The 27,127-nt window shown below is 44.1% G+C and overlaps 4 protein-coding genes across 7 annotated transcripts; 1 reads left to right on the plus strand and 3 right to left on the minus strand.

The window, feature by feature from the left end:
* Nucleotides 1–163: 163 nt before the first annotated feature.
* slc16a13 (solute carrier family 16 member 13) lies at nucleotides 164–6,047 on the minus strand. 3 transcript variants are annotated; one of them, XM_034557609.1, is made up of 8 exons: nucleotides 5,913–6,047; nucleotides 4,209–4,472; nucleotides 3,804–4,049; nucleotides 3,345–3,488; nucleotides 2,914–3,170; nucleotides 2,197–2,728; nucleotides 1,205–1,455; nucleotides 164–315 (listed from the first exon to the last, which is right to left on the minus strand). In XM_034557609.1, exons 2-8 carry the CDS (start codon nucleotides 4,219–4,221, stop codon nucleotides 259–261), a joined length of 1,500 nt encoding a protein of 499 aa, XP_034413500.1. In that variant the 5' UTR covers nucleotides 4,222–4,472; nucleotides 5,913–6,047; the 3' UTR covers nucleotides 164–258. The 3 variants fall into 3 exon arrangements, with proteins under 3 accessions (XP_034413500.1, XP_034413501.1, XP_034413502.1); XM_034557610.1 differs by lacking the exon at nucleotides 5,913–6,047 and adding an exon at nucleotides 5,500–5,900; XM_034557611.1 differs by lacking the exon at nucleotides 4,209–4,472.
* Nucleotides 6,048–8,583: 2,536 nt separating this feature from the next.
* On the minus strand, nucleotides 8,584–13,285 carry bcl6b (BCL6B transcription repressor). Its single transcript, XM_034556559.1, has 12 exons — nucleotides 13,157–13,285; nucleotides 12,735–12,809; nucleotides 12,394–12,611; nucleotides 11,826–12,074; nucleotides 11,539–11,673; nucleotides 11,170–11,359; nucleotides 10,802–11,010; nucleotides 10,520–10,626; nucleotides 10,279–10,413; nucleotides 10,050–10,180; nucleotides 9,643–9,780; nucleotides 8,584–9,532 (listed from the first exon to the last, which is right to left on the minus strand). The coding sequence occupies exons 3-12, from the start codon at nucleotides 12,603–12,605 to the stop codon at nucleotides 9,392–9,394; spliced, it is 1,647 nt and encodes a 548-aa protein (XP_034412450.1). The 5' UTR covers nucleotides 12,606–12,611; nucleotides 12,735–12,809; nucleotides 13,157–13,285; the 3' UTR covers nucleotides 8,584–9,391.
* A 3,172-nt stretch (nucleotides 13,286–16,457) lies between these two features.
* On the plus strand, nucleotides 16,458–24,413 carry trip6 (thyroid hormone receptor interactor 6). Of its 2 annotated transcripts, none has more exons than XM_034557637.1 (10): nucleotides 16,458–16,558; nucleotides 19,273–19,513; nucleotides 19,764–19,867; nucleotides 19,984–20,091; nucleotides 20,199–20,786; nucleotides 21,186–21,282; nucleotides 21,375–21,544; nucleotides 21,662–21,840; nucleotides 21,940–22,060; nucleotides 22,477–24,413. In XM_034557637.1, exons 2-10 carry the CDS (start codon nucleotides 19,282–19,284, stop codon nucleotides 22,606–22,608), a joined length of 1,731 nt encoding a protein of 576 aa, XP_034413528.1. In that variant the 5' UTR covers nucleotides 16,458–16,558; nucleotides 19,273–19,281; the 3' UTR covers nucleotides 22,609–24,413. The 2 variants fall into 2 exon arrangements, with proteins under 2 accessions (XP_034413528.1, XP_034413529.1); XM_034557638.1 differs by having other exon boundaries at nucleotides 21,189–21,282.
* Nucleotides 24,414–24,927: 514 nt separating this feature from the next.
* On the minus strand, nucleotides 24,928–25,341 carry sst5 (somatostatin 5). Its single transcript, XM_034557612.1, has 2 exons — nucleotides 25,219–25,341; nucleotides 24,928–25,119 (listed from the first exon to the last, which is right to left on the minus strand). The coding sequence occupies exons 1-2, from the start codon at nucleotides 25,339–25,341 to the stop codon at nucleotides 24,928–24,930; spliced, it is 315 nt and encodes a 104-aa protein (XP_034413503.1).
* Nucleotides 25,342–27,127: the final 1,786 nt, after the last annotated feature.

Consider the following 27,127-nt stretch of genomic DNA (forward strand, 5'->3'; position numbering starts at 1 on the left):
GTGTGTTTAAGTCTAGGTTTATGGTTTTAACAATAGCTCACAACATTGGCAGTATGTTTGCTGTCCTGAGTACACATCTCCAGCAGAGGGCGTCATCATGTTAGAAGCAAAGTGACTACAGAAGACCTGCTTGATGTGTTTAAGACACAAACATGAAGACGCATTAAAACAAAATACATTGCTTTTTAATCAAGAACAAGTACAAAATATCTAATTGTTTAACACAAGTGTCACGTTGCAGTCTGGGTGTTTACGTGGTCATTCCATATCTTTTGCATTTTTCCAGCAGGTTATGGTGACCCAGTTGTCTCCTTCCTGCAAAGCAAGTGTCAAAGGCAAATATTTGACTTGCAAACACAGTTTATGGTTTCCAAAAAGTACAAAGACCTTATGCAAGGCAATGATTGTGTGATCTGAAAATACACTTCAGTAAGAAGTCTGGCAACACAACTTAAGTCCTGAGTTTCTGGAAACTTTGCTGGTTTCTGCAGTTCTCTTAGAGCTACTGAGGGGTGCTGTTAATTAAAACATTCGTTTTCGTTAAGTCATAAATCCAGATGCACAAATTACGCTGGACCTTAAAGGCCAACAATAACCTGTTAATTTGACATTTTGGAATAAACACCAATGAGCGCAATATATTAGCTAAAGGACTCATGACACTTCATTACCTGAGGGGCTTCTTCACAAATAATACTGTCAAGTGTAGCCGTAGTATGTACTCAGGTATTTGGAGATGCACATAAAAACAGCAGGTGGGACAGGGCAATAGTCAGTTAATATTCATTCAAAGACTATAGTTCTAATGAGGATAGTGAAGATCAATCATGGATGTGCATATATATATATATATATATAAGTCATGTGCGCAGAAACTTGATGGCCTGTGTAATGATAAAAAAGTATTTCCTTTTTACCCAGCATGTAACGCAAACAATGCAAATAAAGCGATTCCTTTGAGGCTGAAGGTGCCGTCCTAAACATTATACTGAGGTTAAGATGTGGAACAGGGTAAGTGACCCACCAGCCCCCTTTACGATGTCAGAGTTTTTACAGTAAGCTCCTTTCTTCTTTGGGTCTGAATCTCTGAGGTACATAGCAAACACGTAGCCATCCAGCGACATGTGCAGCAGCATATTAACCGATGACGGCGTCAAGTCGGCGCCGGAAGAGTATCAGCAAGGCTGTTGAATCCTTAACTTACACATTCTTTGAGATTACTGCATACTTCATTAACTCCTCTGCAACTGGTGTCAGTAGGCGACCTGTGCATCTGTTCCAACTCTGGGTCCAAACCCTTATCTTTGTTACCCAGTGACCGTCTCTGAGGGGGCGGCAGCTCTTTGCAGGAGAAGTAGTGAGGCAGCGTGGTCATGGTCAAAGTACCAAGAACGACGAAACCGCCCGCGACCACGAAGGAAGCCGTGTAGTTGCCCGTGACGTCCTTGAGCAACCCTTGAGACGAGATACAATAATAAAAAAAAAAGGGGCATGAAGATGTTGTGTGGGAAATATGAGAAATCACAACAACAAAAAATCCAAAGAACAAAAAGGGTGCAAATAAAACTGTGGAGAACTTTTACTCTAAAACGATGTGTGTGCAGAATCGTGCGTTTAATTGTTCAAACACATTTGGTTCCACTAAGAAAGTTGTTTAAAGGGTCAGTAAATTATATAAAAGACCAGAGATCTGTTTGAGTTCTCTTTGAGTTCTCTCGTCAAACAGGTGAAACTAATGACGTTAATTGCTGCGGAAGCAGAGCCATCGTTAATGATATTAGTGTCACCTGTGCTCTGCTGAAGATCACAGGTCAACTACTTTCTGCTGGAGAAGGGTTCCTTTTAACGCTTTGAGCTGCACAAATTAAATTCCTCCATCCCCATTGTTTTTTCATGTTTGGCAAATCATCTGCCCGATTATCAACATATCACTAGAAAAATATAGCTTTAAAAAAAAAAAAAAGATTTAGGTGTACTGACATTTTAAGACATTCTTTTAACACTCATTGTCGGTGTGTTTTAAGTTTGGGAGTGTATTTTAGAGATTTTAAAAAGTAAGAAAACTGGCTGATTCAGTGTGTTAACTTGTGTTTATCGACTGATTTAGGTCCCTTAAAATAGCATAAAACAAGGTGCCGGGAGATGCACAGTAGTGATGGACTGTGCAACCAGTACTGAGGGAACCAGTCTGCCTACCTGACAAAGGTGTCCCCAGAAGTCCGCCACTGCTCTCGATGAGCTGCAGCAGCCCGAGGGCCCCCATCATGCGCTCCACACCCACAATCATCGGCACCACCGCGAACACCAGAGAGGTCAACGCCCCGGAGCAGAAGCCGTAGAGGAGGCTGATCGCCATCAGTGCAGCGTAGGAACCGGACAAGGAGCTCACGGGCAGCAACATGATGAACAGACCGGCCAGAGTTGTCCACACGGTCAGCAAATGAATCAGCCGAAAGTGACCCAGGTCCGAGAACCAGCCTGACACTATGCGGCCCAAAATGTCCGTAGCACCGGCAGCTGACATGACAAAAGCAGCTTGGTACTCCGAGAAGCCGGCTTGGCGGCTGTGGGCCACCAGGTGGAAATAAGGCACAAAGTAGCCGACGTTAAGGAGAGTGACGGCCAACGTGTAGACAACGTACGGCCTATCGACGAGCAGCGACAGCTCCAGGTAGGAGGAGACTCGCCGCAGCGTGGCAGCACATGACGACCTCCTCTCTGAATCCACCTGAGAGGGAAATGCTGAGCTTCATCTTCACATATGTCACCCTTGTGATATATACAGTATTTATTGAAGTAAAGCTTCCCTACATTAGGAACAGCATATTAATGTATGTGACGTGCAAATGTCAGGAATGATGATACTTCTCTGCTGTGTATCTATAAACAGACGACAGTAGTATTTTGTCCTACCTTCGCTGGGGCTTTAGAGCGCCGCCGTGGGCGGATGAGAGCCCCGCAGGCCACGATGTTGAGGCTGAGGGCCCCCAGAATGAGGAGGGCCCCTCGCCAGGCGTACGTCTCCACCAGCAGCTGGAAGAGCGGGTTGAAAGCGAAGGATGAGAGTCCGATGCTCGAGAAGCCCACTCCCAACACCAGGGTGCGGCGGCGGGTGAAGTGGGCCATGACTGTAGCCACCATGGGAGTGAAGACCAGCCCCCAGCCCAAACCTGGAGGAGAGGGGAGGGGTCACTTTAATCACCTGTAGTTCACTAGGTTAACAGTTACCTAAGTAACCAAAGATATCCTGCTTTACAAAGCCTGGGGGATGCAGGGGATGGTTTGTCAGTTGTCCCAGAGGAAGCAAGAACTGAACCATGAATGTTTGTGCAAGGCTTCTTTACCGGAAATCACACCCATGGTGAGGTAGAGGTGGACCAGACTGGTGGCCTGCGAGGCCAGTATGAAGCCGAGTCCAGCAAGACAGCCCCCTGTCATCACCACCACCCGGGTATCATATGCATTACACAGTGCTGTGCCCAGCGGACCTGCAACACACACACACAACACACAGTATAAATGTCCACTTTATTTTCCTCTCAAGTACTTTCAGGTTGTTGAAATCAAAGTCAAAGAGTTAATAAGTTGCAGCGCTTTTTTCACAAAGCATCTGTAAATGGCTCACACATCCCTCTATAAATGATCTGCATCTCTTTTGTTTTACCTCTTCTTGTGTGAGAAGATTAGCTGATTAATCCGTTATCGAGCTCCTGATCTCAGTTTCATGTCAATGATGAAAACAATCGATACTTGTAGCCATTATAACAAGCGGCACATTCACACTTGAACACAGCGGGACTCACTGAAGAACTGCTGCGCTGCCAGGCCCGTGGACGAGATCCAGGAGATGGCCTGAGCGCTCTCCTCGAAGTACTGCACGAACTCCACAAAGAAGATGCCCAAGCTACGCATCAGGCCGAACACGAGGCTTGTGCTGACGAACAGGGCGCCGACCAGCACCCATCCCCAGCCTCCATCCGGGGCCTCGTCGTCGTCGCTCTTTCCCTCTGCTTTGGGCTTCGCGTTGGTCATGTCTCGGAGAGACGGATCTGTAAAAGCAGATTAGAAGAGAAGGGAAGCGACGTGAACGAGTTATCAGCCTCAGGAAATGCAAATGATCGCCTTTACCGTTGCAGAGCAGGTCTCAGACCCTCTCGGTGGTTGTCAATAGCCATAATGATTAACTTTCCCCCGAGCCAATAGATTACCTGGTTGAGCCATATAAGTGTTACTAGGCTGGTTAACAAGTGGGCCTTCGTCTGAGAACCAGATATAGGTGAGAGGTGAGCTCTGACTGCTGAAGGGTTCGTGGATAGGCGACGAAGAAATAGTGGCATGTTCAATAGTGAAAGAACAGAAAGCCACTTCATCAACTTTCCTTATTACAGCAGTTGTCTGCAGAGGTGACGGAGCAGATTAAAGGGGGTGTTAAGGAGATGGGGTCTCCTGGGAGTCAGCTGTGGTTTTTATTCCTGATACAAAGGAAAATTATATTAATATGATAAAAACATGATACAATTAAGTACATATTCATATGCAATTTATCATCAAACGAGGCTCATCAAATAGATTGTAAATAAATGCTTCTGCAGGAGGATCTGCATACAGCCAAGAGTACTGAAGTTCCTCCTAGAGGAAACTTTTCTGTGTGCAGTTTTTTTTTTTTAAAGTCGTCTGATATCGTTTGTGCCTCCAATTGTACCGAGAGCGGTCAGCTCACTAATGTAGAAACAAACCCCTGTCATGTGCTCTCAACAGGCACATACTTCGCTTGTCCTGCAGCTGCTTTCTGTTAACTGCACTGCAAGAAATGATGACAACGGTTCACTTTTTATTTCTGCATGTAAAACAAAAACGTGTGCTGTTTTTCTTTTCTTTTTTTTCTTTCTTCCGTTTCTTGATTTTGGGGAGTTTTTGGTCGTGACCTAAGAGCCCAAGCACAACAAACGGTGATCTGATCCTCTCCGAACTTAATGCCATTCACTTAGCTGCTGCTGGAATTACAGGAATTTACACCGAGCAAAACACACATGCACTAATATGGAGTTACAAAGAAGTGCAATTCAAACGTCAGCAAATGCAACAATTGCTTAAAACTTGATTAGTTTTTGTTTGAAGACTGGGTATCTCTCTTGTGTATTTCTATTTGTATCAAATAATGAATGAGAGTCTTGGGTTTCACACTCGGATCATGTGACATTTAACTCAAAATATCTATTTTCTAGGGTTGAACTGCTGCCAGCTGCTCTGGGTTGATAATGGTCAAATTAAATAATATAGTTCCAATACTATTAACTCTGAGTGATTTCTATTTCTATAAAGGCAAAACTACTACATCAGTTAAAAAAATATAAAACAGCAGCTGTGCTCTTTGTGTTTACAATACATCTATTAACTAAACTCACCCTCGTTTACAACACTATAGAAACCAACCAGGTGAGTTACAATCCACATACCAATGTTTGATTAATTAGTTTGCCATAAAGAAAAGTTACAAACATGTATTGCACGAGCCTAAAATATGGCCACCCCGTCAAAGCGCGTGCTCGCCCTGCCTTTCCTCCACACAGCTGCAGCCTTATAGAAACAGTCAGCTCCACTCATGCTTAGCCTTAATTACCCACGAGCAGGTACATCGGCGGGAACGCGCACCGGAAACAGTGCATGCGGCCGCTCCAATCATAATTCCACGTAAATGACGTGGGCTTTCACAGGCGCGTGCGCACTGGTAGCCATATATATAACGCTAATGTATTACGGGTTTAAACTGCTCCTCGACTGTCGCGAGCAGTCGAGTGAGGTTACGTCGACGTTTCACCTCGGGAAATTAACCGGAATTAACACGTGGCGTTAACGTTAATATTGAAATCATTTTAACCGGTTCCCACGCGAATAAAAGCTCCGGTACTCACCCTCGTCCGTCAGCTGTCCCCGGAGCTGCACATGACCCACAGGCTGCAGCTTTCCTACGGTGGACAGCAGGCTGACGCCGGCGTTATCAGCTGCGAGCAGCTGAGGACAAGTTCAACTACCGATAACGAAACAACGAGCTGTAAAGGTGCGCGTGCGCAGTCCTCACGGGGGCGCGCATATGTTGTCATAAAGAATAATAACCCAGGCTTGTGTAAAGCCAGTAGTTATTAGTCATTTTATTTATTAGGCTTATGCCTTGTACATTTCTCCTTCAATATTAAAAACAAACTGTGTGTCGTGGTGGTTTTAAAGCCTTTAAAGTCCTTTAATGTCAACAAGTTTAATGTCATTTAGTATTACGTTTTGTTTCATAGTTGTGTCTCTTTCTCCTTTTCCCCTTAAAATGTAACTACAAATTACATTACACACGTTTTTCTTTCTCAAATAAATATTTAAACAAAAAATTAAACTTGTTTCTAAATAATGTATTTTGTCCAGTCAACAAATAGGCTAACCTGTTGATTTTTTAAGTTGATCTCTTCATTACATTTAGTTACTATTTCTTAACCAGCTCCAAGTATTCTCAGTAAATATATTATATACAAACAAATATATTGTTTCCGGCTTCTTCCTTTTCCTCCAGCATGATCAGATACATTCATTAAAAATATTTGTATTCAAAAGACAACTCCAGAGCTGTCCTTTTGTAAGAAGTGCACGTTGTGCTAACAGTTATTCTGCTATTCAATCACCACCTCTGTACTCAGCTCCTTGAGTGTGTGTTGTTGGCATTAAAATAGATTGATTACATTCTGCGGTCCACTCGGCACAATGTTGTTGGCTGAGGAATCGACTGAAAGCCACAGTTGAAAAAGTTAAGTTTTATTTTTTTGACTGAAACTATCCCATGTTCTGATATGAATAGAATCATTAATTTACTTTGTGCGGTTTGTTGCTAATCTGAGGAAACACATGACTGGATCATGAAGAAAAAGGATCCCTTTTTTCTTTAAAAAAAAAAAAAGTGTGAAAATGTGTGCACAGTTTGAGTCAATTGAACATTGACTAAGAAAAACCTCAGCATTAACAAAAACTAGATTTACTGTTGAAAGGATAAGGATGTGTATTGTCATCATAAAAAGATACAACAAAATGTTGTTGGTGACTCAGTTCAGTTCAGCAACAAGGTACAAAGATACGACTGATTTATAACAAGACATTCAATAAATATATTTAATAAAAGATAAAACATAGGCATCAATGGCTTTAAAGCGTATTACTTATTTTTATTTTTCTACAAATGTTCAAACTTATTTTATATCATCTCAGCATTCAACAAAACACCTCATTGGGAATTAAGCTCTGAATGATTTTAATATATAAGAGTGCATATTTTACAAATGTCATACAAAAAGCAGCTACTAGCAACCCCATCAGGGGGGCTTTAGGTGGTCAGAGATTAAGGAGGCCTGGCTATTAATGAGTTTCCACATGGCTGACACTAGAGGGAAGCAGCCACTAGGTCTGAACATAACAATATATCTATCTTCCTGTTGGCCCAGAGGTAAATATAATATGTTCACCTCCACTACATTTATATGACACCTGTGTAGATAGATATAGTTTCAGGTTTATCAATCCAACTGCTGTCTTTATCTTTATCCACAACAAGCCGAGGATACTTATACTTGAATACAGGACTTTCACTTTTTTCAGTCAGGCATATGCTTACATAAGTAAGCGATGCGAGTACTTCTTTTTGCAAGAAGTATGGATTTTTTGTGGATTCCTTCATTATTTCTACTTACATAATGCATCCCCCTCAATTATCTTAATTAAATTGCAACAAACCTGTGTGCAGAATATTATTTCAGTGGAATAATAATAATAATATTCAATACATCTTTTCTGATAAACTGTGTGACTTTAATGAACTGATTTGTTGTGGGGAGATCCCCTGACAGGGGTGTCATGGGGGGGGGGGGGGGGGAGCAAGGGGAAGAAACTATGTCACAGGTTTCCTTTTTTTCAGTGGCGTTGACAGTGAAGGTTGGAAAGTCCCGTCAGACTTCCAACGTTTGTCTGCAGAGCACGAACAATAAGCCCAGCGAGCCACAACTCATCAGGGAGCAGGAAGCGGGGATGACAGAGGGTGGGAGAGTTCAGCAGGGGTCTGCGGCCCCCCTCCACAGTCCTCCCCCCCAAGCCCCCTCCTCACCTTCAGGAAGCACCAGCGAGCTCACACACGTGTTGTCGGCTGGTAGTGTGCGAGTGCCCGCTATTAGGAGCCTGGAGGAAACAGGTGCCCTCGGCTTCATTGTTTCCACAAAAGCCACCGAAAGAAAAAAACAGAACCAAAAATCTGAAAAATGGCGGGACAGATTTGACTGAGCAGAAGGCGTGATTCATGGGGAGAAAAGAGTGTGGTAATGAGAGGAAGGAAGTTCAGGGAGGAGAAAGGCCGAAGGAGGGAAGTGTGGCAGAGAGTCTGCGAAAAGAGCCCAACAATATGTGGAGTCTGGTCCGCGCTTTGTGAGCATTTTTTAATAAAGTCCATGTTGATTTTTTTTCTTCAATTCCAGATACATTTTAGAGTTTCATCATTTGTTTATATATCATACACAGAATGTCAGATATTAAATGAGACACTGAACACCGAAGCTCCAATGCATATAAAATGATTTAATTTAGATTGTACAAAACCATCTTTGTCCAGCAAATGAACTCATACACATACAACTGTAATATTATTATTACTTATCCAATTGCTTCCAGTCATCTTAATTTACATTTTTTCATGGCAGAAAACAATATTTCATTTAACTTCTATACTGACTACAATCAGTGCGACTAAGTCCTTTGCCTGCATGGACTATAAAAGCAGACGTTACTGCATACTTTGCTTGTTTTTCTTTTAAGAACATGCAGGCTCCAGGCCTCAAGGTGAAGAAAAAAGTGAAATATACATTTATGAAGAATATTTCCAGCCTTAAAACAAATGTGATTTGCAATTTAATCTACTTTAATAAAACTCCCACATTCCCCAACATCTCCTTCATAAAACGTTCTCTTTCGTTCAAACTATTCACCTACTCATACTTCTATTTGACCTCTCTTTCCATATCTTGTTCCCTTCTTTCCATCCCTTCTCAAACCTTCAAAATCACTTTTTTTCCACAACATCTCCATCTCAGAAAAGCCCCCCCAGGATTTCTAAGGAACCTTATTGATTCATGATTAGCTCATCCAACAACATGCACATGTCTCTCTCTCCTAATCGAATCCATTCTAACTTTTTATGTCGTGTCCAAAATGGTCATCTAACCACTCTGTTAAAAGTTATAAATTTCCACCTCATATAAAAAAAAAAAGAAGAAAAATACGTTCTCTTAATTTAAAAATAATCCACCAAATATCCCATTTTCTGACAGTGTGATTCAGATATTATCCTGATAAATGGGTCAAAGGTCAGACGCCTTCAGCAGGCCTGCAGAATAGTCTGGTAGGGCTCGGTCAGGACCTTGTAGCGGATCTTGGTGTTGGTGACGGCCCCGTGTTTCTGCCGCAGGTGAAGACGCAGCTGACTCTTGTGGCGGAAGTGCAGGTCACACTTCTCACACTGAAAAGCAAGATGGCCCACAGATTAAGCAGCGGCGGTAAGCCAGTGTACATGCTGCGCGTTTAAATACACGCCGTTGGTCAAACAGGCGGCGTGTGTCTCTGACTCACGCTGTACGGCTTCTCGCCAGTGTGAATGCGCAGGTGGCTCTTCAGGGTCTGCAGGTGGCGGAAGCGGGTGCCACAGGTGTGGCAGGGGTAAGGTTTCTCCCCCGTATGGATCAGAACGTGGGCGCGCAGATGGGCGACCTAACACCAGACCGGAGCAAACAAGCAGGTTGAGAAGATTTGTATTTGTGAACGTAATTAGCTTAATAAGCTCTCAGACATCACAGACGGACTCCATGTGTCCATATGACCGGGTGAGGAACTAACGCATTTATTCCACCTGACAGGCAACTACGAGACCTTTCGTGAGAAAAAGAGGAAACTCCTGTTCTCTGATACCTGTTTCACACGCTTCCTCTCGCACTCAAGCGCTCGCGCACACCCATATGAATCCACATATTAACCCTCACCTGAACAAATCGAGCTCCACAGGTGTCACAGCGGTATGGCTTCTCTCCTGAGTGGATGCGAGAGTGAGTCTTCAGGTTGGCCGGTCGGTTGAACTGGGCGCCGCACACATTGCAGCGGTACGGCTTGTCACCTGCAGGGTCAAAGGTCGGCGTCAGGGCATTGTTTTTTTTTTTAAGAAGGAAACAGAATGGAAAAGAGATTTTCTTCTCTTTTTTTTCAAAGCCTCACCTGAGCAGACCGTCTTGGTTCCTTGAAGGTTGCCAGAGTAACAGTAGGGCACGCAGCAGTTCTCGTGCTTGATTGCATGTTGGGCAGCTTCTGGATCAGTGGGGTGCAGGTTTGGGTGAATGCTGCAGGCGGAGACTGAGGAGGCAGACACAATATATTCAGGAACATGTTTGAAAAGGAAAATAATGAAGTCATAATGCATTTAAGGGTCAAATGTCCGCGTTATGAAAGGCTTTTTCACCTGTTCCCTGCTTGTGAGTGTGAGGCACTGTTGGGTGATCCACAGAGGGGGGTGGCCCGAGGGGAGGGGCTCGGCCAGAACCCTCGTAGCAGGAGGCCTGCCCCTGTCTGAGGGAGAAAGGTTCAGCATTTTATTAAAGTTTCATTATTTTTCCTCTCTCATCTCATAATTTAAATTCTTCCAGATTAAAAAATAATACAGACTATATAGAACAAAAAACAAAGTACAGACATGTCGTCACTAAATATCTCTGGATGCAAGTGAAGAAGTGGTTTTGTTTACCTATCAATCTGACCAGGCACTTCTCCAGACCACGCCTCTGTTGCTTTGGGTGTCGATTCCTTCCTGTTGGCGACGGGTGATGTGTGACTTTGGGCCTCCTCCATCTCCTCTTCCTTCACCGCGGTGGCTGCACAGAGAGGGTTGAGGACGATGTACTTGTATTTCTTCCAGTTGCATGCCTTTGGGTCCGGCGTGGCTTTGATATCACTCTGGAGATATAAACAAAGTACAGTTAATTACTTCAATTTGAATCTAAAACACAACTTCCCTGTGGTGACAGAGACCACCACTTGGAGACAATGACTCTCTTTGGGCTCATTGCTTTTTATATACAAAATTAATCACTTTATAATCTTCTTTAAACTCACCACAAGGTTTTTGTTGCAGGTGTTGGATTCTGCTGGAGAGTTTGGCTGGCAGCTGGAGCGGGCGGGGCTGTCTGGAGATGGAGTCGCGGTGCCGATGAGGGGCAACTCGGGCTCTTTCAGCTGCTTTGACCCGGGCTGGCTGGTCGGGAAAGCCCCCGGCTTGAGAGAGCCCCCGACATCCGCAGGGACCCTGCAGGAGAAACAACAAGGAAGTGCTGTAATGAGCTATACCTGTCACCATAGACGGAGGCACACAAACCACAGCAGCAGCACTTGTGACAATCTGTCAACAAGAAACATAAAAAGCTCTTTTTTTTTGCCACCTTCAGCTCATTTTATCGTTTTCAGTTACACACATTATCCGCCTACCTTGTTGCCACAGCTGCTGGGAGTAATCTCTGAGGTCCTGGATTGGGCAGGTCCCCTTCTCTGGGGGCTACAGAGGCTACGGACACCCTGGAATCCAGCTCCAGTTGAGGATGCCTCGCACTCATTTTCTCCATGCTGGAAAACAAAGACGTTGTCAACGACTCAAGTGAGAAAAAAACAAACATGTAAGATTACACATTAAAATCACGTTGGATTCTTTTTAATTCAAAGTATTCATGTCCTAATCTGTCTCGGCCTGACAACAGATGTTCCTCCCAGCCCCTCACCAGTGCAGCTGCATGAAATCCCGGCAGGTATCGGCCACGTGGTCCATCTGCAGGTAGCTTGCCACAGTGAGCACCCCGGGGACGGTGCCCGGTGTCAGAGGGAGGCGCGAGGTGTACATGAAGTCCAGCAGCAGGGAGACGCTGGACGGGTCCAAGGTGTTTGGGAGGGACACGGTCATGAGCTGCTCCCCGCCGCCACCACGGCCCTGAAGCAAAACACGTCGGGAGTACAGCGAGTAGAAGAACCCGCTGAGAGGAGAGAAGGGAAGACAGAAATATTGAATGTAAGATATAATGTAAGGCATCGTCGTTTTTTAATTTGGATCGCCTGCAGTGTTTTAATTAAGGGAGAAATGGTGAAAGGGATAGGAAGAAGAAGGCAGTGGGTGTAAGGGATGTTTAAAAAAGACAACCATGAGATAACCATAATAAGAGAGAAAAGAACACGCAGAGGATTGCATCGATAAAAGGAAACCAAAGTCAAATACATCACACACACAGATACGCCAATTAGAGAGAAAAGCTGAAGACTCCTGCAGAGGGACTATTTTGTGTCCTTTGCACCAACCTGCAGGCCACGAGCACAGCACAGTGCGCTCGTAGGTGTGCGTTGCCGACCACCAGGGTGGTGTCAGTCAGGATGTCGCGGTGACGGAGCTCGTTCAGGTTCAGCAGCACGTCGTTGGAGTGGCGCGTGAACTCCTTCACGTATCTCTCGGCCGGGGCTGAAGACCTCATCTCCTGCGCGCCATCGACCCTGAATCCTTCCATCGTGCTCATCTGTATCTGTAGAGAAGGCGTGATCAGATGAAGCGACCGACTAATGCTCATCATTTGAATTCACCGTGTATAAATGGGAATTCTGAATCTTAAAAAGAAAATGTATCAGAGTGCACAATAATGACCTACCTATGCGTAATTGATGAAATAAATGGACTGGAGTGTCCCAGACACATCTAGGTGAGACCAGCTCCCTACTCGTACCTGCACAAGGAAGGAAATAAGAAACATCCACTCTTTAATATGAATACTTAAGCTTTACCATTCACATTATTGCAATATTACAAAGAAGTCATGGAGACATGAACATTTTGTGAAAAATAAAAAATTCAAGCAACCAAAGTCCCACATTGAAGTACAGTTACTGTAGACAATTTAAATCAAAGGGTTTGGACATCTTACTTGAATGTTAACTTTTAAGGAATAATCAAGAAAGGAAAAAGAAAAACACAAACATCTCTGGATAAAAACAAACCGCGAGTCCAAGCGAGCAGTGAAAGTGAGCCCATTCAAAAATATTAAAATACTGGGAAATGATTTTTCCAACTCACCCCGACCAGCAGGGACGAGAACTAACGTGCACCGCGCTGACGTCAAACCCCGGCTCAGTGTTGAGTCTACAATCGAAGACCTGGAGCAGGGACTCACCCTCCGTCTCCACTGGCTCTGCACAGCACTGTAAAGGGAGGCAGGAGGGAGGGAACTCTTTATAATGTCGTGCAGGAAGCCCCCATACAACCAGGGCTGCTTGTTTCCTCTTTCCTCAATGGCCCACGCGTCCACTGGAAGCAACGCAGGAAAAGCCCGGGCCCAGGCCCCCGGCTCCAAGTATTTTTAGTGGCCTATTAGTTTGTCTAAACCCCCACAGCTCTGAGCAAAGTAATGGCAGGAAAGCGTAGTGTGTTTTTGTGCCTCGTTGAAAAAATAAATATGAGCACCCTTGGGGGGAGGTGGTACGTGCCTGGCTATCCAGGGGTAAGCCATCAGTCTTCCCCCACCAACGCTTTCCTCCCCATCACCCCTCTCCAGGGCAGAGGAAGCTGTCTGAGAGGAAGCTGGAAGACCAACGTTATTGTCAGAAAATATAAACTGTGCCCTTATCATTAAGATGATATCTCATCAGGGGGCTTTTGAAAAAACATTTTAATTCAAGTTTCACTCAGATTTTGTCACCAGAGTCCTCAAGAATGTGTCAATGTGTCAAGCTAGTTTTTAAACATGGGAAGTAAAGGTGCTGAGTTGACCGGTGCAGATGTAAATGGGCATTATAACAAGTGCTCCACAACAGTGTCCGGAAGCTTCTGGCCTGCTGCCTGAGAGCAGAGGCGTCGTGTTTATGAGGACCAAGAGGAAGGAAGCGAGACCAAAGTGATCGTTCTAGATGGGAGACACCTTCTCCTGGTGGTGAAAAACAACATTTACTCCGCCCCGACTGGGAGAAATGCAGCCGACAGATGTGCAGGAACTGCCCGACACACACACACACACACACACACACACACACACACACACACACACACACACTTCTGAATGCATCCTGCAAAGCTGCTCAGAGACATGGATGAAAAAAAGCCTGCGCAGGACATCCGTCAATAATAAAGCGAGCAGGAGACAAGGTAGGAGGAATGAAGGGATGGAGGGGTGTAATGCAAGGGCTCCGAGGGGTGTAATACAAGGGCTCCGAGGTCATGAATAACACAAAAAACAAGTGGAAAGTCGCCTCATCCTAAGCGCAGCTGTGTGTTCACAGAGAACCGGGCACAGGACAGTTAATTGAGCCGCGGCAAACGTGAACTATAAACTGAATTTCCTTCACATCAAAGTATTTTACACAAGGAGACATTGAAGGAGGAGGAGAGGATGACTGAGTTAAAGAGTGCGCCCTGCACAAAAAGTGAGGATTGCAGGATGAAGCAAGTGTACCTTTAATTAATACAGATTATTTTTTTATTTTCACAATAGAAGCGTATGCTATTTTAGAGCAAAGACACTTCAATGGGGTGGACAATAATTACAAGATACTAGTTTGGGTATTGGGTGCAACTTGTGAAAATATCTTTTATAGAGACGTTTTATGAAAAGCGAACGTGTCAAATGTGAAATAATCGGGCAACATGACCATGTTTGGATACAAATCCACTGAAAAATGTTACTCGGAAGTCAAATTTACTCTGCGTGTGCACATCTCGTGCGCGTGTCCTTGTGCTTTTATTTGTTTGGATGGAGGTGCGATCAGTTGTGTGCTTGGCAAAAGCAAAAGAATAATAAGGAAAACAACGATTAAGAAAACAGAGAGGGAGATGGAGGTCTCGGCTACTTCCAGGCATTGTGAGAAGAACGGATGAGGGGGGCGGTTGAGGAAAAGTGAGAACATTACTAAACAGGTTCACCAAAATAGGCGGAAGCCATTGAGTCCATCCCGTTGGCGAGGCTTGGCAACGCTCACGGTGACTTCCTGCACGTTAACCCGTCTGTCAGTGGCCATCAGCTCTGGATCAAAAGCAGAGCCGGTAGACGACTCACCATCAAAGTCATGAACCTTCTGCAATTCTTATATGGAGAACAAACACTTCTGTGAGAAGAGGAAATAAAAAATATTTCAAAACATTATTTTTTTTAAACCACTGTCACTCCTCGTCAAGCAGAACAAAGGCAGGGATTCCCCGTCTTTTGTGGTTTCCTGGTTGCCTGGACAGAAGCATATTGTGTTTCTGATTATATGGGCTGAAGCCATGCTTTGACTTCAAATCCCCCAGTTGGTGCCAAAGATGTTGATGGCTCCTACAACAATAACAGATCTGTGCTTAAACGGCCTCTTCCTGTGATTGCAGAGCACTGTGGACATATAAGGGCAAACAAGCACAGGCTGCTGGAAGGAGGAGCAGGAGGAGGAAGCGGGGATATCCCAGGGAGCAGCCTCGGGCGTTTGTCCACATATTGGCAGAGATAGACGTGGAAAAAATAAATAATACAGTTATGAAACGCTTCCTTTGAAGAAGTGCCTTTGGGGAAAGCAGTGGGCCTCCAACATGGTGCTGGGTGGAGTGGGAGGAAGAAGAAGAAGAAGAGGGGTGGGGGGTAGGCGGAGAGGTACAGTTGACCCAAATCTTATGAACCACAAATTTTTAAAAAATCAAGCTCCTTTGACCTCCATATTCACTGCTGATTGCAGGATGGTAAACAACATTCACATTAATACAAAATGGTGTGCTTATCCCTCAAAACCCAGAATAAAATAACCTTATTCATACTAAAAACAAATGTATATAATAAATAAAGTGTATTACAAAATGTTAAATGGATACTGAATAAGAATATGTACCCATCAAGTGTTCACAGTTTGTGAACATGCATGTATTTATAATTTCAGTATTCTATATATTTGTGTATCTTTTTCTTTTATTCTTACTTGTATTTAAGTGCAATATATATTTATTTTACCATGTAGCTTGGCCACAAATATGTCCCTATATTTATTATTATTATTATTATTATTATTATTATTATTATTATTATTATTATTATTATTATTATTCACTATTCTTGATGACACTATTGCAGTCTTTGGTGTACCCATAAACGTACATAAATATACATTTGTAGGGATTTTTTGTTGTTTTCATACCCTGGTCTTGAAGAAACAATATTTGATTTCAGCTGTATTTAGCTTTCTTTGGTCTTATTCCATTAATTGGCAAACACTTTCTATTTACTTTAATAACCCATAAAAAAACGTTATGGGTTATGGGTATTGTATAATTAAAACGTGACTAGGCTAGTTATTATGGTCGAGTTTGTTTACACTTTTATTTTTCATAAATGTATCTGACAGTCTCCCCACCTCTCGCCACACACACACACACACACACACACACCGACAGCCGTTACGTCACACGTCGGGAATGCAGTGAGGAGCTGCTGCCGCTGCCGAAGGCCTCAGGATCCGTCACAAAGTAGGTTAACGACGCTAAATGCGAAGGAAAGTCACGTCGGGGTAACTTTCACTGACCCCCGGGTGTTCGGAGCGCCGCGGACCGTATTAGCGAGGCTCGTTTCGGTCGGTAGGTGTCGGTTGTTTCATTGTTTCCTCCTCGGTTGTTGGAAGTTAGCACCCGGGGAGGCAAAAAAAAGGCACGAGCTCCGCTCGAGTTCAAAACAATAGAAGTAAACAACCCGCTTATTAAAGTTAATTGTTACTAATTGTACTTCGCGGTGGGTTGTTCTATTACTTAAGTGGCGTTTGTGCGTGTGCGTGTGTGTTTTAGACACGTCGGTGACGCGCGGCGGACACGTTTTTGGAAGAACAACCGTGCAGTCGGTCTCTCTCTAACGTGATTCATGCGCACCAGACGTAACGCCACCGTTAGAAACGAGACAATACAGCCGCTGTCTGTGTTGTTTTACCCATTTAATGTGGTTCTCGTTCTGTAGACGAGACTGAAGGGAAGAGGAGAGTAAAGGTAAGAGATGCTAACGGCGTGTTAGTGTCGGTGAGACGTGCTCATTGCGGATACACTTCGTATCTAAGTTCCTTATCTATATTTATTTAGGCGTGAATCCCGCGATGTGCCTGTTATTTGTGTTTTTAATTTAACAAGCACACGTCGCTACATTAGGATACATGGTGTCAAATAGGCGAAGCTAGCCACAGCATCTTGCCTTCAAAATAAAAGAGTGGAAGCTGTCGCAGAATAACAATAACTGCATATTTTAGAGACATGAGCACATGGAGATAAAGTGATTTTAAAATAGTATTTTCTTTCTTTCTGTTGCGCTGGCTTTATTTTATTATTTTTTATCTGTGTGTGTGTGTGTGTGTGTGTGTGTGTGTGTGTGTGTGTGTGTGTGTGTGTGTGTGTGTGTGTGTGTGTGTGTGTGTGTGTGTGTGTGTGTGTGTGTGTGTGTGTGTGTGTGTGTGTGTGTGTGTGTGTGTGTGTGTGTGTGTGTGTGTGTGTGTGTGTGTGTGTGTGTGTGTGTGTGTGTGTGTGTGTGTGTGTGTGTGTGTGTGTGTGTGTGTGTGTGTGTGTGTGTGTGTGTGTGTGTGTGTGTGTGTGTGTGTGTGTGTGTGTGTGTGTGTGTTGCTAAAACCCTTCATGGTAAAACACCGGATGTCGTCTTTGTTAATTCCCGTGCGCTTGATTCTTGTCACTGTCATCAATTTTGACATTTCATGAGCAGCGAGGACTCCCCCCGCGTCCAAAAAAAACAGGTCCAGTCGAGTCAATAGGTTGACAAATGCACAAGCGTTGTGCTTTTTAAAAAAAAGTATTTTTATTACAGTTTAATAAAAACCTCCCTACTGACATGAAAACACAGCCATTAAAACTGTTGACATTCATTTCCCGGCCCAGCCATCCTCGGATTTGACTGTGCGCTCATCCGGATTCATGAGGCTTCTCTCAAGTCGAGTGTGGAAGTGTTGCTCACTTTTTCCTCCACGAGGTCTCTGTGCCATGACAGTCAAGTTCATGCTGATCCTGCATGGTTTAATTGTAACTATAACAACCTCACCGAGAGAAATAATAAAAGTGGAAAAACAAACCAAAAGGCTTAAATGTCGTGTTGTACATCATCTTCTCATCCATCATTATAATCCTCTTATCAACAAGGACTTATGACGGCCACACCAGCCTCATTCAATCAGTCTGAGTGGGCTGTTGGATTCTCCACTGGACAATGTGATTTGTTTTTGGCTTGCTTCCATTGAAGCATTGTCAATCACACAGTGGCTCCAAAAAGGATATCACGGATCTTCTTTTGTGCAATGAGATATTGACAATTCAACCATGTATTTTTTGTTAATCCTTAACTCCTATAAAATGCAATGCCAGATGTCCACCAGAGCACAAAGGGGTGTCTTGAAATGCCATTCTTAGTCTGAACCCCAGTATTATTCAGTTTAGAAAGATGTATTGTTTTTGTCATGATCAAAAATGGACCAATCGGCACTACCTCATTGCTTTCTCTCCTTCAGGATCTTATTTTCCTTGTTGAGTCATTTTTGACACTTTCTATACGCCCCTGTCATGTATTTCGATGTATTTCCTCAACCATCAGTGTCTTCACGACGCCCCTAAGGTGCAAGGCAGCCCTTTTGTCGGCTCAGCTGTGAGCCGCAGCGTTGTTATTAATCCCACGGAGAATACATAACATATTGTTACGAGCCAGGTGTTCACGTGAACACAGACACACACATCATTACACAATGTTTCCTGTCCCGTTTTTGTCCCCGCTTCATTTGGATATCCAACGATACCAGTGTGTAAACACCCAAGGACAATAACCATTGTGGCGGAGAACCGGCGAGGCGGATTTGCACCTGTTTGTGTGTCTGTGTACGAGTTAGTGTGCTGGAGAGCTCGCGGAGCAAAAACAACGCACACGTTTCAGAGGCAATGTGCGAGCCTGCTGGAAATCCCCGATCCGATCAGAATGGCCGCTCACTTCCTGCTCCTCACAGCAACGTCTATTGTTCTATCCGTGTGTCCCCGTTGCCATAGGAAACAAAGGGTGAAGCATCCCTTGGTTTCCATTGGTTACCTATGAGATAAACAGACGCAGCAGAAACATCTGTGCTCAAGCAAATTATGGATGGAAGATGATGTTAGGCAAAGTCAATATTGAGGACACATGAGGGCAACGTTGTCTTTTCTCACTTTGATCTCAGAAGCCTGCGATGTCCGGTCCCACCTGGCTCCCACCGAGGTCTCTGGATAGCCCCGAGCAAGCCGCCCCCCCACAGATGTCTCACTCTGCTGGGTCAGCAATCTACAGAGCCCCCAACAAGAAGGGGACGCCTGACTTTCGGCCAAAATATGGCCCCTATGACCAGAACGGAGGAGGAGGAGGAGGAGGAGGAGGTGGTAGTGGTGGGATGGCCAACAGGTACATGGCTACTGGACCCACAGGTAAGAAGACCACTAGTCACATACTTATGTCACTAATCAGATTCAAATAAATCAATGCTAGCATCACTAGGACAAACATGTTTTATGTTTCGTTCAGGTTTTCCTCTTTTATTTCCAAGCCCTCAATACAATTTATAGATGATATATATGAAATACCTTCCCTCTGAAATCGTCTGTTTGCTTAAAAAAATAATTCACTCATTCTTTGGGGGGGTTAATCTGTTTGTGATTACTGTTCTCTCACCTAAAGGTGGGCCCATTCATCATTCGTCTAGCGATCACTACTACTCCCCGCCCCATGGGCCCAAGGAAGACCGCAACTGGAGCCCTCACCTGGACAGTTACGAGCTGATGGTTTGTTCATTTTATTTTTTTATGTAGCTTGGCTGACGATACAAAAAACAACATTTTAAGTCGAGCACTGTTTTGCTGACCGTCCTTATCGACCAACATGTTCTTTATGTTGTTAGCACCGCGGTCCGGAAAAGCCAGCGAGCTATCACTCTAAAATCGACGCTGATATTGACTCCCTCACCAGTATGCTCGCTGACCTGGACAGCCACCCGCAGGACACGCAGGTAGGACAAAACACAGATGGAAACATTACCTGAGAAATTGCACCCGCACCGTTGCCTCATATTTTCCTAATCACAATGAGTTGTGTCCATTTCCGGACTCCCCACAGCTATACGACAATGTGCCTTACAACAAGTACCTCCCGGGGGATCACTACAAGCCCGCGCACCAGAGTGCAGGCCCTCCTCAGGGTCGGCCATCCATGGGCTACCCCCCTCATCCCCAGAGCCAATACCACCCAGCTCCCCGCTACCCCAGCGAGCACCAGTCCCCTCAGTACCCCACCTCCCACCAGCCGGACTACTACTCCTCCTCTTCAACCCCAAAGCCCTACCCCCAGCCCGTCCCGGCCTCCTACACCACTGCCTCAACTCCTACTGGGCCCAGGTTCAGCGTCCAGGTCAAGACGGCTCAGCCGGTCACCTACTCTCAGACGGGGAGGCAGGCTGAACAGGCCTACACGCCGCCCCCTCCTCGCCAGCACGTGTCACGGCCCCCTCCTCAGACGAGTCCGCAGGGCTGGTACCCTCCACACCCCAGCTCGCAAGCTCAGGAGATGCACTCTGAGGTGGTGTACAAGGGGAGCAGCTCAGGACCTGGAGGAAGAGTTGTCCAGGTCCCACAGTCCAAGAGAGGGATGGAGAATCATCAAACCGGGCCAGGGGCTGCGCAGAGTCCTGCTTATCAGTCCAGCCAGGTAGAGACACGTATACACACCTCAAGCCTGTAAGATTATATGTGAGCATTTATTTTACTGACTGGCTGGGTATCATTTGACAATTTTGGATACTAGGGCCAGTATGATAGCGTTTTATAATAAAATAATACTTTTTCAATATATTACTTTTTAGAAATGTCAACAGGCTTTTCTACAAAACTATTTTCATATATATATATATATATATATATATATATATATATATACACGCGCGCGCGCATACAAGAACACAACCTCTGAATTAATTAATATCTGATAAAAGAGTATTTTAAATTATGAATCCGACCAAACGTTGCATGTATGACTACTATCATAAATGTTCAATAACTTTGCCGTTATGAAAGGTTGATGGTTTGTTTGTGTCCGGTTTTCTTCCAGCAGGGTATAGCAACAACAAGGCCAGAGGAAGAGTTGGATCGACTTACCAAGAAGCTGGTATACGATATGAACCACCCCCCTGTCGAGGACTATTTTGGTACAGTCCCTTCTCATTACATGAATGCCTTATGACGCACTAAAACCCGCCTTCTGGCGTTCAAAATAAACACACTTTATATGGACCTCCAGGCCGCTGTGCCCGGTGCGGGGACAACGTGGTCGGTGACGGCAGTGGCTGCATCGCCATGGAGCAGGTGTTTCACGTGGAGTGTTTCACATGCATCACCTGCCACGCCCGTCTCCGGGGGCAACCCTTCTACGCCCTCGACAAGAAGAGTTACTGTGAGAGTTGTTACATTGTAAGCGACCATTAATTCTGTTTCTCGGTAGTATAACTGGATCTTTCCATCCTGGTTTATTGCACTCTTTCTTCCCTATTTGTGATCCACGCACCCGTTTCTGCTTTTCTTTATCAGAGTACATTAGAGCGCTGTTCAAAGTGCTCCAAGCCCATCCTGGACCGTATCCTGCGGGCCATGGGAAAGGCCTACCACCCTCGCTGTTTCACATGTGTGGTTTGCAACTGCTGCTTGGACGGGGTGCCCTTCACCGTGGACGCAACCTCTCAGATACACTGCATCGATGACTTTCATAGGTATGAAAAAAACATTCACGCGCCGCGATGGTATTCCTGATTTCGAGATGAGAAGTGCCCACCGACTGTAAATGTCTTAACGCTTGTTCTCCCTGACAGGAAGTACGCTCCTCGCTGCTCCGTTTGCGGTGAGCCCATCATGCCCGAACAGGGTCAGGAGGAGACCGTGAGGATCGTAGCTCTGGACCGCAGCTTCCATGTTAACTGTTACATCTGTGAGGTGGGTCGACGTGTGTGTGTATATACGATTTATATAACGAAACATCAGGACTTTTAAAAGTCTTATTTGATAGGTTTGAGGGTCATTCAATTTGAAACACCAGTGTGCTATAGTTTTATATTTTAGATCACTGGAGTCACATGTATTCATAAAAGGCTAAATCACATCTTCAATACTGCAGTTAACTATTTAACTTTACACATCTGAATTACAGACTCTCTGTAGCTCTATTAAACAATGTAGGTGCTTTAATTCATGCAACATTTACGCAAAAAGCTTTTGCATAAGCATTAACTAACTAATTCTCTCCAGTAAAAGCAGTGGTTGAGTGCTGGGTTCATAACCGTCTCGCCTGCAGTATATGTACGGGATGAGTCCCCATGAGAGTGTTTATTGAAAGTGTCTGTGTCCAACAGGAATGTGGTCTCCTGCTGTCCTCTGAAGGCGAGGGTCGAGGCTGTTACCCGCTGGACGGCCACATCTTGTGTAAGAGCTGCAGCGCATGCCGCATCCAGGACCTCTCAGCCAAAATCTCCACAGACTGCTAACGGCAACGCCGCATCGTACTCATTATCGATGGTTGCCGAGAGGATGTGCTCCTGCTTTGACCCGCGAGGTGCTTTTTTTTTTTTTTTTTTTGTCCTTTTGTTGCTCTGACGGCGACATAAACGTTGCTTTAGTTCCCTCTGTTGGTATCCAGCTGTAATTTCGTTTGCAGAGGAACAATCTTTCTGAGATGGAGTCCTGGTGGAGCAAGGACCCTTTCATTCTGATGTCCTACTACATTTACTCGTTGTTGTTTTATTATTTTGTTGGTACACAGCGGCCCCATTTTTCTCCGGTTTAGTCCAGTATTGGTATGACGGGGGCCTGACCTGCCGGCAGCTTGGGCTCCACATTTATCGGTACTGCTCAACTATTAGTCAAAGACGATGAAAGTATGGAAGGATATCACAGATTACGGGAGGGGACGCAGCTTAAATGCTAATTAGACTAAACTATCTTCCCGATGGGACCTGTACATTTGTAAAAACACTTAAACGTTTCAGAACTGCCACAAAACGAGCATCTTAAAAGCACATAGTGCAACAACTGACTACATAACAGGCCGGTTTGGCTGGAAAGCACGTCGCCTTCAGAGCTTTCAGAGACGTAGCCTCGTAGCAGGAGAAATGTAGAAGAAAAGGTTTGTTTTTTTGTTTGTTTTTTACTTCAGCTTTTATGAAATGGAAGTACAATATTAGCCCGAACAAATCTTTCATCAATCTCAACCTCACAGCATCATGTTTAATTGTTTAATTGGAGTTCAAAACAGAACTGTTGTCATTTTTTGTTTTCCTTTGTTTTCCTTTTTTTCATCATCCACAATAACACTTTTGAATGTCTACGAAACACAATCTTTTGTTTAACACGTGTTGGTTGATACTTGACTGTTACATTGAAGACAATGGTGCAATGAAGTCAAACGCTTTCTTCTGTCTTAGGAAAAGGGGAGTTGGTCACTCGTGTGCTTTGAAAGCGTCCTCTTGTTTGAAGTCTGAGCCTTACGTGAACTCGATTTACTTCACAAATACTTTTACATAATAGTTATTCTTTATATTTGACAAAATAATAGTGGACATAAATGTGATGTGTTTTCTTTTTTCTTTCTTTTTTACCCGAAAATCAATGGTGGTGGTTTTGGAATGCAACTCTTCACTCGCTGATTGGATGTTTTTGTCGTTCTCAGACTTTGGAGCTTCAGTATTTGTTATGATTGTGTTTTGACCTCCGGTCTTTCCGTCCTGATTTTGTATTCGTTGAACTTTTTAAAGGGCTAGAACTTTGAAAGCCTTATCTCAAGGATGTCATTCAGTTTCATAATCAATTTATTTATTTTTTTTTGGTAAACTGGGTTTTTCTGTGAATTCATTTTTTTGTAATTTTTTTTTCCATCATCCTAAAACGGTTCCTTTGCATTTTTCGTCTCCTAATTTATTCACTGCATTGATCTGCGTTTGGTCATCCAGGTTATCATTTCATTCCTGCTCAGAATCGTAATTTCTTCTTTTTCTTTTCTTTTTCTTTATCCGGGCCCACGCCAACTCTTGTGTCATTCTCCTTTTTTAAATCACATCATTTAGTTTTCTTTCCACTCAATCGTGTATCGTCCTCACTGCGTGTTCAGCTTGAAATGCTGTGAATTGGAGCTTTAGATCGAAGTCTCGAGAAGAAGGGCCATTCTGTACCGAATAAACAGGTCGTAGAAGAAGAAATGGCATTTACACTAATGGGAGAGCACGTTGAACACATGGGTGGATTTACTCCTAATACAGGTTGAAGTAACATCATTATTAAAACGTCATCAAATCGATCCTTTTGTCTGTCACTTTTTATACAAATGCAGTTCAAAACATAAAATGGGCACTCCACTGAATTTTACACTTTAAATTCAGTTCACTGTTAATGTCTGCAGATTACCAGCCGGGTCTGACAACATATGCAATTAAGTTGCATTCTGGGAAATCTAGGATCCAGTGTTTTTGGAAAAATATTTTACGCCACTGAAACCTTCTGGCTTCAATTCCAATGATTCTTGTTAAAATGTATCTCTTGCAAGTCTACAAACTTTGCAGAAATGCAATGCTAAATAATTGGAATATCCTTTTAAGACAGCAAAATTAAACATACCCTTTTTTAAATTATAAAAATGTATTTTAGACACTACTTCCCTGTCAATCTCAGAACATACAACCTTTTTACTGTTCTTACAGAACACCTGCATGTTTGGCATCTTGCAATAAATGATCCAGTTACAACAAAGTGAGCACACATGGATGAATTTATCCTTTAAAAGTACATTTAAAAAAAAAAAAAAAAAAACTCTGTTAACACGAGGTGAAGGTTTTCCAGAAGAAGTTGCGACAGCCTGCCTTCCGCTCTCGTTGGGTGAGGGGGAGATGTCGCCTCATTATCCCCTCCTCCCCTCCTCCCTCCCCCTCCAGCTCGGGGAGCATCTCGCCTCCTCTCGCGTCCGTCAGCTCGGACATGAACTTCAGCAAGAGCAAGTGAGCGAGATCCTAAAGGACAGAAATGCAACTGAATGGACACTTCTGACGCCAGCTGGTAAACGCCACATCTCTCCTGATAAGCACATTTGCAATATTAAACCCACTCACCTTGTCGTCAGCGAGCTCTGCTCCCAGTGTCAGCATGTCTGCCCGGGGGGCGCCGCTGACCTGCACCAGCAGCCCAGAGGAAAACAAGACCACGAGAAGCACCTGCACCTCAGAGCCGAGCATCTCCGCCTCAAACGGCAAACAGAGGAACTCTTGTGTTCTCCTTTCAAACGCCGGCAAAGGGTTCCAAAACTACAGAACCAATCGGAACGCGGGACGCTGGAAGAGCTGAACGAGGAGGATGTGCTGAGCTGATAAATAAGCCTCTTCATCTTCAAATCCTCCTCATCCTCAAGCCAACAAAAGGATGTGATTGGTGGAGAAGAATAGCAGCGGGGGAAACCAGGAGGTGTGTGCGGTGAACGGATGCGTCATTGGCCAGGAGAAGGTCATCCGTAGCCAGGAGAAGGTCATCCGTAGCCACAGCTCCTGTCACGCCTCCAAAAAAACCTCCAGGATCTGACGTTCGTCACTTACTAACTTTACACTTGAAGTATTACAGTTCAAACTTTACATGAGTGACTTTCCCGTCAGAGAAGATTAGCCACACCGGTTCTCCATGGAAGCCCCTGAACTCGACGCGAGGCCTCGCATGCTGTGCACTGTTGCTAATGACACTATGTGACTCAAATGTTAATGAAGCTGCCCACCGGTCCGACCCTTTGAGTCAGTGGGGAATAAAGAACATCTAAATGTCAAACTGCAAACAAACGGAGGTGAAAACGGTTTATATTTCCTATTTGAGACATTTAAAAGAGGCTCTCACAGATGTAACGTGCTTCTTTCCCCTTAAAGAACATGCCAGCCAAGCCAAACAAGGGCATCAACTAACGATGACCACAGTCTAATTATCGTAGCTCATTCTTTAAATACAGAGCGACCTTTTCTTTCACCGCGGGGGCTGTCACCGATTACTCTGCCTTTTTTAATCGTGACATCACTTGACTTGAAGTAACATCTTTGGAGGAGTGGGGACGTCCGCAGGCGTCCAGCAGTGCCGCTCTGGACGAAGGAGAGGGGTCCAACAGTGTGACGAGCTCTCTAATCACACCTCCAAACGCCTCCTGCGGCTACATGATGAAGAAATGGTGACAACGTGCCAGCAGTTTGTCAGGGTTAATTATACACCTCACAAGGAGCACTTCCTCCTGCTGGCATGCACAGCGCTCACATAATTCATTAATTTCAGTATTTTTTTCTGGGCCCATATTTCAACCGGGCAGGTTAATTACATTTATTTTAATTTTATTGTATATATGTTAATTACATTTATTTTATTTTATTGTATATATGTTTGCTGTTGCTTCACTAAATCCCCCCCTGGGGATGAATAAAGTAATGTCCTACATCACATCAACGACTTTGCAATACACACTTTCATACAAAGAAAAAGTGAATGATCGAACGGTGAGACCTGGACTCGTCTTTGCTTCTTTCTGATCTCCGATTTGTCTTGTGATTTTTTGCCACGTTCATACGATTTTCACTTCTCTCAACGTATGATCATGTGAGTAAAAGTTCAATATTTTCGTGTGAGATGTAGTCAAGGAGAAGAATAAAGCTGCATTAAAATGCTAATACTACAATAAAGGCCTAATGAATTTGTAGCCTATACTTGAGTTACATTGCACCACTTTAAGGTTAAGTTGTTTCCTTCATAATGCCTTTTAAAAAAAAGTTGTATCTACTTTTAGATTATAATTTTTATTATTTCAAATAGGCCTACTGTAGGCCAGTAGTTTTTTGTTGGGTTCAGTAAAAAAATTCAAATAAACAAAAATTGTTGGGCGGTTATTAGGAAGCAACAACGAAACCCTGTATTTCCCGTCATTTAAACTAACATTACTCCAATACAACAATAATGCATTCAACACATTTGACCTTAAAATAAAAAACATTAACGGTATAG

The sequence above is a fragment of the Cyclopterus lumpus genome, chromosome 18 (genome assembly GCF_009769545.1).
Source record: "Cyclopterus lumpus isolate fCycLum1 chromosome 18, fCycLum1.pri, whole genome shotgun sequence".
Classification (NCBI taxonomy): domain Eukaryota; kingdom Metazoa; phylum Chordata; class Actinopteri; order Perciformes; family Cyclopteridae; genus Cyclopterus; species Cyclopterus lumpus.